At 31.3% G+C, this 15,207-nt stretch overlaps 1 protein-coding gene across 2 annotated transcripts in view; it reads left to right on the plus strand.

Moving 5' to 3' along the window:
* LOC139511561 (choline transporter-like protein 2) overlaps nt 1–15,207 on the plus strand; it is a 34,974-nt gene that overhangs the window by 8,237 nt on the left and 11,530 nt on the right. For both annotated transcript variants that reach the window (XM_071298397.1, XM_071298398.1), the window contains exons 4-17: nt 2,082–2,160; nt 2,748–2,835; nt 3,692–3,793; nt 4,503–4,563; nt 5,713–5,860; nt 6,287–6,370; nt 7,037–7,149; nt 7,871–7,987; nt 8,905–9,004; nt 10,099–10,191; nt 11,697–11,838; nt 12,458–12,510; nt 13,029–13,205; nt 14,462–14,590. In XM_071298397.1, coding sequence (XP_071154498.1) covers nt 2,082–2,160; nt 2,748–2,835; nt 3,692–3,793; nt 4,503–4,563; nt 5,713–5,860; nt 6,287–6,370; nt 7,037–7,149; nt 7,871–7,987; nt 8,905–9,004; nt 10,099–10,191; nt 11,697–11,838; nt 12,458–12,510; nt 13,029–13,205; nt 14,462–14,590 — 1,486 coding nt within the window. The remainder of the gene's footprint in view (nt 1–2,081; nt 2,161–2,747; nt 2,836–3,691; nt 3,794–4,502; nt 4,564–5,712; nt 5,861–6,286; nt 6,371–7,036; nt 7,150–7,870; nt 7,988–8,904; nt 9,005–10,098; nt 10,192–11,696; nt 11,839–12,457; nt 12,511–13,028; nt 13,206–14,461; nt 14,591–15,207) is intronic.

Raw genomic sequence — 15,207 nt, forward strand, 5'->3', positions numbered from 1 at the left:
AGCAATAATGTTCAGCAAAGTAAGATCTACAAATAAGTCAAACATGACCAAAATTGTCAAGTTACCCCTTTAGGAGTTATTGACCTTTATAGTCAATTTTTAACCGTTTTTCATAAATCTTAGAAATCTTTTACAAAAATCTTCTCCTCTGAAACTACTGGGCCAAATTAATCCAAACTTGGCCACATTCATCTTTGGGGTATCTAATTGAAAAAAAATGTGTCCGGTGACCCGGCCATCCAACCGAAATGGCTGCCATGTCTAAAAATAGAACATAGGGGTAAAATGCAGTTTTTGGCTTATAACTCAAAAGCCGAAGTATTTAGAGAAAATCTGACCGGGTTAAATTGTCTATCAGGTCAAGATCTATTTGCCCTGATATTTTCACATGGATCGGACAACCCGTTGTTAGGTTACTGCCCTGAGTTGGTAATTCTAAGGAAATTTTGCTGTTTTTTGTTATTATCTTGAACATTATTATAGATAGAGATAAACTGTAAAGAGCAATAATGTTCAGCAAAACAAGATCTACAAATAAGTTTTCATGACCAAATAGTCAATTGACCCCTTAAGGAGTTATTGCCCTTTATAATTAATTTTTAGCATTTTCCATAAATTTTTGTAAATTTAAAAAAAATATTTTTTCACTGTAATTACTGGGCCAAGTTCATTATAGATAGAGATAATTGTAGCAACAAGAATGTTCAGTAAAGTAAGAACTACAAACACATCACCAAAACACAATTATGTCATGAATTTATCTGTGTCCATTGTTTAATATGCACATAGACCAAGGTGAGCGACACAGGCTCTTGAGAGCCTCTAGTTTGTAAATCTTATATTAGTAATCTTTTACAAAAATCTTCTCCTCTGAAACTACTGGGCCAAATTAATCCAAACTTGGCCACAATCATCTTTGGGGTATCTTGTTTAAAAAATGTGTCCGGTGACCCGGCCATCCAACCAAGATGGCGGCCATGGCTAAAAATAGAACATATGGGTTAAATGCAATTTTGGGTTATAACTCAAAAACCAAAGCATTTAGAGCAAATCTGACATGGGTAAAATTGTTTATCAGGTCAAAATGTATCTGCCCTAAAATTTTCAGATGAATTGGACAACCCGTTGTTGGGTTGCTGCCCCTAAATTGGTAATTTTAAGGAAATTTTACTGTATTTGGTTATTATCTTGAATATTATTATAAATAGAGATAAACTTTAAACAGCAATAATGTACAGCAAAGTAAGATTTACAAATAAGTCAACATGACTGAAATGGTCAATTGACCCTCTAAGGAGTTATTGTCCTTTATAGTCAATTTTTAACAATTTTTATAAAATTTGTAAATTTTTACTAACATTTTCCACTGAAACTACTGGGCAAACAAAGTTCATTATAGATAGAGATAGCTGTACGCAGCAAGAATGTTCAGTAAAGTAAGATGTACAAATACATCACCATCACCAAAACACAATTTTGTCATGAATCCATCTGCTTCCTTTGTTTAATATTCACATAGACCAAGGTGAGCGACACAGGCTCTTTAAAGCCTCTAGTTTAAGTTCAAGACTGTATAAGTGGAGGAAGACTAAATGCATGGATTACCAAATGATTCTGATAGAATATGTTCCACAATGTAGATTTTAGATAGCAGCAAAAACTCAAAATTATTTAATGAGGAATAAGTATGAAAAACAGATCTGAAAAAATACCTCAGTAAAATACCTTGATTTGTGACAGGTACTGCTGCCCATAATTTTAAGGATGTAGCAACAAACGAACATCAGATTTAAGGACAGAAAATGTACATTACTTAGTTTACTTTGGATTTATTATTATTCATGGGCTACCATGGATTTCATGGGTTCAACTGATATATGAATTCAAATTTTAAACAAAAAACTATTTTCTAAATGCAAAATTTAGCTAAACCACCTTGATAATGCAAATTTTACTCAGTCCACAAAAAAATTGGTACCCACGAAAATAAAGAAATACACAGTAAATTATATTCCTTATATAGAAATTTATTAAGATATTTAAGTTATGATAAGAACCATGTTTTTTTTCTAATTCTCTAGCATTTAAATATGGAGATCCATCTTTATTACTGAATCCTGTAAATTCTGATGGAGAAATGTGTGGTAAAGGCAATCAAGAGTAAGTACAAATATACACAAATGACCACTCTGTTGTTAAGTTAGAAAAAATCTTTCTGCTGGTTGTAAAAAAAAGTTAATGATGACTTAGTGATTTACCACCAGTGGCAAATATTACATGAAAATCAAAACAAAAGCATATAACGATGATGATAATGAGGAGGAGGACAACGACTAATGATGATTAAGTGATTTACCTCCAGTGGCAAATATTACATAAATATCAGTATTAAAACATATAATGATGATGACGAGGATGATGATGAGGAGGAGGAGGACAAAAACAAGATGATGACAATAATGCAAACAATAACGACGAGGACTATGACAATGACACAAGAAGATGACATTGATGATAACGATGATGATGATGATGATCTCTATTGTAATAATTTGTTGCACGATTTGTTTCTAATTCATATTTATAGAAAATACTCAAAGCTACAAAACATTCCTCACAGATAAAAATATGTCTATCGAAAATAACATTAAGGATTGATTGAATTATGATATAAATTAAGGCACATTTTCATCATATTGTAAAATCATAAGTTGACCATTTGTCTAGTATCGGAATTAATTTTTCAGAGGAAAAGATTACTTGTTTTTCTTTGACATGGTGACCTGTGGCAGGATGGGTGTAGGAGTTTTTGTTAAAGGGTGTCCAACACCGCAAGTAAGTATATATATAACAGTAAGCTAGTGCAGTTGATGTAGGTCATTCCAAAGACAAATTGATTAAGATTTTTCTGGGAAAGAGCTATATTTTTCTTTTTACTTTCTAAAGAAATGCTTAGGGTAGAAAAAGTGTTTTTTGTAAATGGGTTCCTCTCTCAAAAAAAATAATTTATAACATTATTATGATTTACCCTACAGTATTTTATTTTTGGACAGATTGTGAGTAATTAAGTCTTGACTTGGCTTTTAACATGATGGATGCCATCTGAAAAATTGGCTGTCTGGACCATTACATTTTTGTTTCAGGAAAATATTTGTTGACATCAAATAAATTTATTTAACAACTTAGATTGATCATGCCCAATGGCCAAAAGGTCAAATGACAAGGTTACAGCAGATATTTATAGGGATAGATTAAATTTTAAGCGAAATTTAGATTTTAATTGATCTTGCTGATTTGAAAACAATGATCAATGTCATTAAGGGGATTTCAACAGTATTTGTCTTGTCTGCAACCAAAATGACAAAAGGCTTATTGCTTTCCAGCGGCAGCATCAACAATTGTTAAGATTTAAGCTAAAGTCAGTTTGATAGGAACTATTTGTGATAAATTAATGATATATTTTCTATAAAGTTTCATTACAGTCAGTTCAACTGATGTTCAACTGTCCATTTGATTGTCTTTTTCTGAATGTTGTCGACTGGTGAGACATATCTCTGTGTCAATTGTTTATTAATCAAGATATGATCCCAAATTGGGCCCAAAAACCAAGTTTTCTGTAGCAGTTATGGTTATATCAAAATATTCAAGGAAAAATTGGAAAGTTTTAGATAATTCTGACATTTTGTTTTAGATATGCGTATCACAGTGTCCTGATGTCAACTTTATTTATGACCCGTTAGGTGATGGGACACAGTTCAAGTCTGTCTACTGCAAAGATACTTATGCATCTCAGGTAAATTATAAAAAATATAAAATTACCAATAGTATGATTATGCATTCTTATCTGTCTTTGTGGAATTAAGGTATACATACATATATAAGAATAAGCTGGGAGATGCGGTGTGATTAGAAATGGGACAACTATTCACAATAGATCAAACGAAGAGGATGTAAACATCTATGTAAACATCTATAGATCACTGTTCGACCTATAACAATGACCATACCATTAACACAATTTTTCCACCAAATTTTTTTTCTTTGTCTGATGATTGCATATTCTGTTTTTTTAATCTGCATAGAAATGTCAGACACTGGATCAACACAAACTGAACATGTAAGAGAGTTGACCTTTAATTTCAGGTTTAAAATTAATAGGTATGATTACTAGGATTGTCAGTTTTCATGCCATAGGTCAATGGTTCTCTCTAGGCACTCCAGCTTCATCCACCAATAAAAACTGGCTGTCATGATATAGCTATAAGTGCTGCTTAACACAAAAAATCAATCATTCAACCTCCCCTAATCTCCCTCCCATCTGCACATTGTACCCATACAAAATACTGTGAAAATTTTCATACAGTTTCTCAAATTGATTTTTCATTTTCCTGTGTGAGTGAAAATAAAATTGTTTGTGCTTGAATGGCGCCCATAAGATTTAAAGTATATTTAGAAAGGAGTAGGTTCACAAAATAGTGAAAATTACCATTTTCTGTTTACAGAGCTTGTCAGATATTATAGATCAAGAGATATGTCCAACATATTATCTAAAAAGTGAACCTGGTAAGTTAATATGTTAATTTTATACCACGATAGATTACTGTAAACCAACAAATTTTCTAGAGGGATTTATTTTCACGAAATCCATGAGTAGAAAAATGACATGAATATTAATCGTCAGGAATATTTAAAACTTGGATCTTTCCTCTTTTACTTGCATTAAGCAAATTTGAAAATTGCAAAATTAAATCGCTGCTAGAGGGGCTAGTATGAGCGAAACGTGAAAAAATATCAGTCAGTTGGTTTACAGTATTTTTAATGTGACAAATAAAATGCTTATATTACAATAAATGTTATTGCAAAAGAAATGAAACTTTCCCCCCTCAAAGTGTTCCCCCCCCCCCAAAAAAAAAAAAATAGTATTTGAATTGTATGCCTCTTATAACAATTAGCCTATATGTAATATTATTTAGCAACGGGAAATTGGTACTAAATGTAGTTATTTTAGAAGATCTGGCACTAAAAGCAGTATTTTATGCCTATTTGGTGTAAATTGTAACACTTTATGAAAAAAGCTCGAACTTTGATATAGTATGTATGATGAAAACTAATCCTATTAAGGAGGGATAGCATGCATACATGCTTAGACGAGTTAATTAGTTCATACTAAAATATCAGTGGATAATCCTCTTTCAAGGTAGGTTAGTTTTCATCATATATTCCTTATTAAGGGGGTACCTAACACTTTAACTAAAATTAATTTGGCTCGTTTAATTTTCTTAAAATTTTGATAAAGTATTTACTTTGACCCTTTGACAAAAATATAAAAATTTCAAAAAAATTGAACCAACCGTTTATTCCGAAAAATTACACTGGTTATATAGCAGTTTGACAAACACTTATTTTGATCATTGAGAAGATTAATATTCCCTTATGAACGCAACGTCATTAAAACGTTCTGCTGATTTTACAGAGTTATCTCCCTGTAGTGTTAGGTACCACCTTAATTTTCCAGGATTAAAAAAGTAATTCCTTGTTTTAATTATCACTGACCTTAATTGTGCATCAGTTAACCTAAGTTCATTAGTAAATAACTAATCTTTGATATATAACAAAAACATTTGTTACAGGCAAAAATTTAAGGAAAGTGTTTTTAGGTTTTTAAATGGTAGATTGATAAAATATTACTTGTTAATTATTTCTTTACTTCAGTGATTAAACGTTGTACACCTTCCATTTTGGTTGACTTTATTGACAATGCAGGAAATCTGCTGACTAAGGTTCAAGGAGAGAACTTGACCAATGTTGTTGACAGTTCAGGCAACAGTCTAACTAATGACATCATTGAATCTGGACTAGAGTAAGTTTTTACTACACTTACTTGTTACAAGTATGGGGGTCAGATTTTTAAAGCTTAAAATCCAAATTTCAGTATCCCTATTTATTGTTTATGTTTTTTTTGCAGACTGTATACTTGACACTGCCTAGTATTATATATACTAGCTAGTTAGTTATTTTTTTGAGGAATAACATTAATGATAACAGGTTTTACTGCAACAGATGAGCATTTCAATAATTAGTGTCTGACCTTCAGTGAGGTTTAATGGCTAAAATATTTGAAAATCCAAAACTCATTAGAAAATAAAAAGTTTATGAACAAAAAAAGACAAAGTCATAAAATATTAAGGAAAATGCTTTTGAAAAAAAACATGCTTTATTATTGTAGGAAAGAAAATAAGTTGAAAATTATATGATCGGTCATTATGTTTTTTATTATTTCTTGTAGCGCCTTTGGAATATTTTTGAAAGCTAAAGAATATGCTGAAAAGATAATAGAAGATGTGGTAACAACATGGTGGATGATACTGTTGTAAGCATTATAATTTGAAATTTTTATTTTTTTAAGAAACATCAAAATATAAATGAGAACATAAGGAGAGAGTACTTACTTCTGACTATGCAAGGGCTGGATGTATAGCTAATCAAGGTCCTTAACAACTTCAATTTCTGAGTACTTGCTTGCATGTGGCTTGATCAAAGTGACCTTTAAATCTGTTTTTATGCCCCAACTAAGATAGTAGAGGGGCATTATGTTTTCTGGTCTGTCCGTCCGTCCGTCTGTCCCGCTTCAGGTTAATGTTTTTGGTCAAGGTAGTTTTTGATGAAGCTGAAGACCAATCAACTTGACACTTAGTACACATGTTCCCTATGTTATGATCTTTCTAATTTTAAAGCCAAATTAGAGTTTTTACCCAATTTCACTGTTCACGAGTGGGGCATCTGGGTACTTGGACACATTCTTGTTTGATTTTGACTTTTTAACTTCTGGTTTTTTTTTTATACTTTTAAATATGAGTTAGGAATATTAAACTTAGCACAAAATGATGTGTATTTTTGTTTATCTAAAATGACTCATTTGTGTGAGTAGTTTTTATTTATTACAAGTTAGGGTTATCGCTTAGCACAAAATGATATGTATTTTTGTTTATTCAAAATGTCTTACTTGTATGAATGGTGTATTGTTTTTTTTTTGTAGAGGAATATTAATAGCCATGATACTGTCTCTTACATGGATTATTATAATGCGATGGATTGCTGGAATCATGGTGTGGTTTACCATTTTTGCCTTTGTTGGTGCATTTGGCTATGGTACATATCATTTCTGGAGACTGATTTATATTTTTGAGTGTCTTGATGGGGTTAACATAATAGAAAATAAAAGTGAAAATAAGAACAATGGGGTCCTTAAATAAAAAGAATATAGAATAATGGACCCTCATCTATTACATGCAACAAAATTAAAAAAAAAAAGATAAAGATTAGAAGTTTTACTGAACTTGATAGATTGATTGATTGTTGGTTGCTTAACATGCAGTGGCAAATATTTCATGCATGTTCAGGAACTTGACAGAAAACCAACATATTATGTTTCAAAAAACACTGAATGTACATGAACAACAAATAAAAATGTTGTTAAAACATAAAAATAAAGACAGATTTTTTTTATACATTTGTTAGGATATCTGAAAATTCACACTTTTTATTGGAAATTTGTGACTTTAATGTTATAAAATTCTTTCTTTTGACTGTCAAATCTCTGTTAAATTATCAATAATAACCACAGAAATTCATTTAAACTTTGCACAAATTTGATTAAAATTACTATAAAATCCCCAGAAAAAAAAACCAGTTGTTAAACACTTATGTCAGGGGACCTTTAATTTTGTTGGTTTACAAGTGAATTTGAATGTCTTATAATTATAACTGTACTCTCCATTACTATATTGGATGTTCTAGATATGTTCCAATGTCTCAAAGTGCTGTAATTTGAATGACGATAAAGATTGATGTAGTATTTCTATTTTTTCAGCAACATATTACTGCTTATGGAACTACTTCCAGTTGAAGGACACAAATGAAACTTTTACAATGAATTTTTCTGTTGTCAACTTCAGTTTTTCAAAACCAAAAATGCTGCTAGCATTTGGTAAGTTTACAAAATTTGAGTATTATAAATTTGAAAGCTGAGCATCAGAAATTATTTTTTGAACTACAGCAAAATGCATTGAGTGTGTAAGTAAAGGTAATATCTTTGGTTAGTTTGCTTGCTAGCTGAACCGTGAAGTCATTATTAGGTTAGGTATACTACCTTCCTTAGTAGAATAATTAGTCCGACAGATTACCAATCTGAAAGGAAGGTAGTAAAGTTAACCTTTATAATAATGACTTCATGATTCAACTTACAATCTAACAACTGAACATACCTATAAACACTCAATGAAGTTTGCTGTTATATGTGATAAAACCATTACTTGTTGTCTGTTTGTTTTGACGAGCCTGCAGACAATGTAAAGCTTACAATCAGTGCAATATTGGGCAAAATGACCTGCTTTCCAATAGACCACTTTTGAGTTCTGTTCTTCACCATAAAAATTCGTATATTATGCTCCATTATGACATCATTTACCAGATAAAGAGAATCACCTGTAACCCTACATTATCAAAGTTCATCAAGCCACTTTGTTATAATGGAGGATAAACTAGAAATTATGTTTTTATGCCATATTTATGGGCGCTAGGTTTTCTGGTCTGTGCATCTGTTCTTCGTCTGTCATGCTTCAGGTTTAAGTTTTTGGTCAAGGTAGTTTTTGATGAAGTTGAAGTCCAATCAACTTGAAACTTAGTATACATGTTCCTTATAATATGATCTTTCTAAATTTAATGCCAAATTAAACTTCTGACCCTAATTTCACGTTCCACTGAACACAGAAAATGAAAGTGCGATTGGGGCATCTGTGTACTATGGACACATTCTTGATGAATATTGTTCACTTAAAACAAATTATTTGTTGGAAATGCAACAAATTTGAAAGGTTTCCTATTAAGTTTCTATCTTATTTCCAGGAATCATTGCTGGAATTATACTCACCATCATTCTGTTGATTTTACTCTTCCTCTGCTCAAGGATTAGGATTGCTATAGCTCTCATTAAAGAAGGTAGCAGGTAAGTTAGAAGTTGATGACTGAAAAATGAATTACTGTAAATACTTTTAGAAAAGATTTTCTGTAGGTTCCTTCTGACAAAGCTTGCAATAATTTGTGAAAACATTTTCTGTTAGTTCCTGCTGACAAAGCTTGCAATATTTTTTTCTGTGCTTGACAGAAATACTTTACATAAGATACTCAATAACGAGGTTCAATTTTAGTTGTATTGAATAAAATATCATAGTTTTTGTGGAAGACAGATTGATATTTTACTATATTTTTACCAAAAACCTGATAATCTGTTTATCACTCTTACTTTTCTTTTCCCCTCATTTAGACAGTTTTAGGCTTGACGAAAGTAAGCTTGACATCTCCTCACATTGTGACAAAATTGATAACTTCTCAGACATTTCTAAGTTGCTGATAATGTTTGCTCAGGTCTCAAAGCTGTACGTGATACAGGAATTATGGAGATTTTATTAACTAGAGACTGAGGTTGTATAGCCTTGGATAATAAAAAACAATACTGCAGTACTAAGCTTGCTATGATAGGCCTGAGTTGACATAACAAAATGAAAAACAATTCAAACAAGAAAAAAGGGACCTTATATATGTACAAATAACAAACTAAAAGCAAATATGAATATTTTATAAAATTGAGAATGGAAATGGGGAATGTGCCAAAGAGACAACAACCCGACCATAGAGCAGACAACAGCAGAAGGTCACCAACAGGTCTTCAATGCAACGAGAAATTCTCGCACCCGGAGGCGTCCCTCAGCTGGCCCCTAAACAAATATATTTTCAGGGCTGTTGGTAGTATAACATATGCCTTGATTTGGCTTTTGCTATTTCTATCTATTAATGTATATAGATTCATTTTCAGGACTGTTGGCAGAATGATGTTTACCTTGATCTGGCATTGATATTTGTATATATATTATTGTACATATACATTTTCAGGGCTGTTGGTACCGTGATGTTTACCTTGATCTGGCCTTGATATTTGTATATATTATTGTACATATACATTTTCAGGGCTGTTGGTACCATGATGTTTACCTTGATCTGGCCTTGATATTTGTATATATTATTGTACATATACATTTTCAGGGCTGTTGGTACCATGATGTTTACCTTGATCTGGCCTTTGATTCCATTTCTACTGCAGTTGATTGTGTTTGGTTACTGGCTTACTATAGCAGTGTATCCTTTGCAGGAACTACTACCTTTTTAAAAACATGGAATCAGCATGTACCATTATCTTATTAGGTCTTTCCACTTTTCTGTGGAAAGACCTATTGTTTTTCTTCTAATTATTTTTTATTTTTTTTCCCGCCTTATTTTGTTCTTGCGATAAATATTTGTTTCGCAATATGTCGCTTAGATATTTGGTATATGATATCGAACAGTTTATGCCCTTTTGAAATTAACCATGCGTAACCGAATACTTTTCTTTGTAGGAGTTATCTCCCCAAACACTGTTTTTCTTGTGTCCACGACTCCTTCGCAACGGTAAAAGATTACGACAAATTTATTTTATAAAATTGCTCGTTATATCCTTCGCATGATTTGTCCAATTTCCACCGAAGCAATATGAATGCTCCATATGAGAGTTATTTCCCCTTTTGTATTTGAAATTTTGAAATGTATTTCAAACTGGAACACCATAAGTGATAGAGACCTAGGATCTTTTGATTGAGGTCCTTGGTCCAAAAAAATGAAAATTAGGTCAAGGTCAAAGGTCAAGGTCATATTCTAATTTTTTAATTAGGCTTATATCCACTCATTTCCAGAAACCGTATAAGATATCGACAAATTATTTTGACTAAATTATTAGTTGCGACATGTCGTAACTTAATAATTTTAGTTGAAAGGGTGGGTAGACAATGAATGGGAGTTTTTGCCTCTATCATATATAAAATTATGTGTAAAGTGATATAACTTATTAACCATACATATTAGAGACCTAGGGTCTTTTGATTTGAGATCCTCAGTTTGTGACCTTGAAATTGAGGTCAAGGTCATAGGTTAATTTAACCTTCTAGATTTTGACCTTTGCTTTAAATTCATATCTATACATCATAAAGCCATATGAACTGACATTTTAGACTGATTTTTAATATTTTAATATCAAAATAGATACAAACTGGTGGAAAGACCTTAATTTTATTTATTATCTTTATTATTCATGTTGAAATTTATGAAAATTCTAACATTTTGAAATCTGTAATTTGATACTTGTATGCAATTTCATTGCAAATTCTTTGCAATAAAGGGTGAAATCAATTAATCACATACCTGCCAACTTTTCAAAATGCCCATGGGGGTTTTACGTGAAAGATGGTTCTTATAGTCCTACAAAACCTTCAAGGGGGCCTTCAAATATATTCTCATGTGTTTTTTTGGTTTCTTTTTCTGTTTTTCTGTTTTTCTGGATGCTTTAACAAGCTCATAGCCATTGTTAAATTAATTGTTTTCTTTAAAATAGTGGACAAAATTGCTCTTACATAATTTCTACTTGGGAGCCTCCATGGGGGAAATCCCCTGCAAATAGTGACAGTTGGCGGGTATGTAAACAGTTGTTTTTATGTAGAAGTGATAGGAAATGCTTTTGTGTTTTTATTTATTTTATGCAAAAAAGATATTCAATTGACATATGTGCCGACTAAAGATATTTGAAGTTTTGTAATTTCTTTAACAATATTCAGATATTTAGCCTCTACAGGTCGAGCTCAGTCGTTTGCTTTTAATAACAAATCTGTGTATGCATATCCAAATGGCACTTGGAAATTTGATGAGATAACCAGTGCTACGTCACAACTTTTTGGTGAAGTCTGTGACGATAATTCGGTATGTTTTAAACTTTAAGATCAAAATCTTTCCAGGTACTGAGGATTAATTCATTTTAATGAATACCAATTTTCAAACAAAAAAATATTTCAAGGATATTTGATACTTTTACAAATGAAATCCACAAAAGATTGGTATGTTTTGAAAAATGAAGATTCAATTTTAGTTTAATTTCAAAACATTTATTCTTTGATATTTCACCTATTTAGAGTTTGAGATTTTTATAGAACTGACCTCAATTTTTGTCTAAATCACTTTATAATGAAAACAATTACTTTTGGTCTAGGTGATCAAATGTTTTCTTAGTTGACGCTAAAAAATATGGGAAAATGTTTTATTTTCTTTAATAACAAACTAACTTGAAATTTATGTATCATGTTTAAATTTTCCCAATTTCTGCTCATATTAATAAGTATAATATCCTTTGGATAGTCTTCACTCTTCAGATGTATAATTAATCAATTATATATTCATTGAAACATTTGAAAAAAGTAAAAAAAAATATTGGAAAATGTTTCATTTACTTCAATGCATGACAAACTCGTAATTGATGTGTTAAATATATATTTAAATAGTCTAAACTTTAGTTAATTTTATGGAACCCTTTATTGAATTTCAGGCCAATGAAACAAGCAGTGAATTTTGTACTTTTCTAAAGAATCAAGAAGAAAAGTAAGAAAACATTTCAAGTGATAAAATCAAGATTTTTCCTTTAACTTATATAATGCAAGGTTTATGTCTAGCTGTCTGTCTTATATGGTTTGTTCTTGACAACATTTTCATGGTATAGAGAAGGCTTGAAAACATGTTGGTCTCTATAAATTAGAGGATGTGGTATGATTGCGAATGAGACAATTCTCTACAAGAGACCAATTGACACAGAAATTAACAACTATAGGTCACAGTACGTCCATCAGTTAGAATTGTTTACTCTGACCTTGACCTCATTTCCATATTACATTGGTCAAGGTGAAGTTTTTGTTAAATTTTACTAAGTCTCTTCTATTTGATCTTACTATAATGTAATTCATTATATGCTCAGTGTTTATTTCTAATTTTCATGAATATTTGAAAAATAACAAAAATAGCAAAAAATCAAACTTAAAATATTTCAATGTTTAAAAGATATGACGCCATTCATAATAATCATTTTAATTTCTGACTTTTTTTTTTTTTAATATCTTTTTCAGCTTTGTATTATACTCACAGATTTACAACCTATTTATGTTGTTCTGGCTAATCAACTTCTCTATAGCACTTGGACAGATGGTCTTAGCAGGGGCCTTTGCTTCTTACTACTGGACATTCTTTAAACCAGAAGACTTGCCATTGTTTCCAGTGTCTGGTTCCCTGTGGAGGGCTTTCAGGTAGTAACTTTTAGTATTTTGAATGACCTTGAGATTGAAAGTTATCATTCTGTATGACCTTGAGATTGAAAGTTAGTATTCTGTATGACATTGAGATGGAAAGTTTGTATTCTGTATGACCTTGAGACGGATAGTTAGTAATCTGTATGACCTTGAGATGGAAAATTAGTAATCTGTATGACCTTGAGATGAGATGGAAAGTTGAAGCTGATGATGATTGCTTATAGCTTTTAAACATTCAAATCAGAATACACACAATTATAAGTGATAGTTAAGTGTGTAGCATGAAAGGTGTTGGTGATTTCATCTTCATCTTCTTCATATGGACAAGACTGTAGATTTATTTCCCCTGTTTGCAAAGCAAATTATCAAAGACTTAATTTGCTGCTCCTCTTTTAAACAAAGAGAATTTAAGAGTATAATTAGAGTAAAGATGATTCCTTTAACTCAGAATTTAATTATATATGTGTTGTGATGTGAAAACATTATTTTAACATGAATTTCAGATTTAGCATTTTTTTTCTCTGGAATTCAAAATGAGATCTTCCCATCCCAACTTATAAGTTTAGATGTTATTCAAAATTTTACAGGTTTACATAATTTAATTTACCATCAATGTCACTAGGCTTTTTTATAAATCTTCACAATTTATTCACATTTTAATAAGATGTGCAATTATATGCCACCATATGGCCTTGAATAATGAGAAAAAAACCATACTAAATAGCCAAAAATCATTTTTTTAAGCCCCACCTATGATAGTAGAGGGGCATTATGTTTTCTGGTCTGTGCATCTGTCTGTCTGGTCATTCGTTCGTTCTTTTGTCTGTTCGTCAGTTGGTCTGTCCCACTTCAGGTTGAAGTTTTTGGTCAAGGTAGTTTTTGAAAAAGTTGAAGTCCAATCAACTTGAAACTTAGTACACATGTTCCCTATGGTATGATCTGTCTAATTTTAATGCCAAATTAGATTTCTTACCCAATTTCATGGTCCATTGAACATGGAAAATGATGGTGTGAGTGGGGCATCTGTGTACTTTGGACACATTCTTGTTTATACAATATGTGGAGGTAAATGTACAAGTCAGCATACACATATTAACTCCACGTACCAATATTTGAGTATGGTAAATATGACAGGATTTAAGAAATACATGAATTAAGAGTTCCAATGTCATATTTTATTGTACACTAAACAATGAGGATTGTGTACACTAATTATTCAACATAATAATATTTATGAATATTATATATTTCAGATATCATATAGGATCCCTAGCCTTTGGTTCTCTTATTATTGCTATTATACAGATGATGAGAGTTGTTCTGGAATACTTAGATCATAAAATCAAAGGAAAAGAAAATCCATTAGCTAAAGTCCTTTTGAAGTAAGTTATTTACATAAGAATAATAGGTAATGATAGTATGGCTATCATACCTGCCAACTGTCACTATTTGTGCGGGATTTCTCCCATGGAGGCTCCCAAATAGAAATTTTGAAAGAGTAATATTGTCCACAATTTTAAACAAAACAATTAATTTTACATTGGCTTTAGGATTTTTAAAGTATGAAGAAGCCAAAAAACAACATTAAAATATATTTGGATCCCCCCTTGTAGGTTTTGTAGTACTATAAGAGCCATCTTCCACATAAAACCCTCATGGGCATTTTGAAAAGTTGGCAGGTATGGGCTATATATTTTTGTTGTTTTTAACCCATGCTCATTTATATAGGTTATAACCTGTGTTGTAGCTTGTCTGACAATGTCAGTTCAACTTGAAGTTTACCTAGAATTTTTGTTTTGGAATTGAAATCAAAACTGCTTGGTTGATGATGAATTCAACTTATCTATAATACTAAAATAACAAGGTCCAATTTGTCAGCCATCATGGGGTAAAAAAGACAATTCAAAGAATTTATATATAGCTAATATAGGACAATGGTGCTGATTAAAAATTACACCACTCCAGACCCTTTTGTTTTCCACATAATTAATATTGCCAA

This window comes from Mytilus edulis, chromosome 2, assembly GCF_963676685.1.
Source record: "Mytilus edulis chromosome 2, xbMytEdul2.2, whole genome shotgun sequence".
Classification (NCBI taxonomy): domain Eukaryota; kingdom Metazoa; phylum Mollusca; class Bivalvia; order Mytilida; family Mytilidae; genus Mytilus; species Mytilus edulis.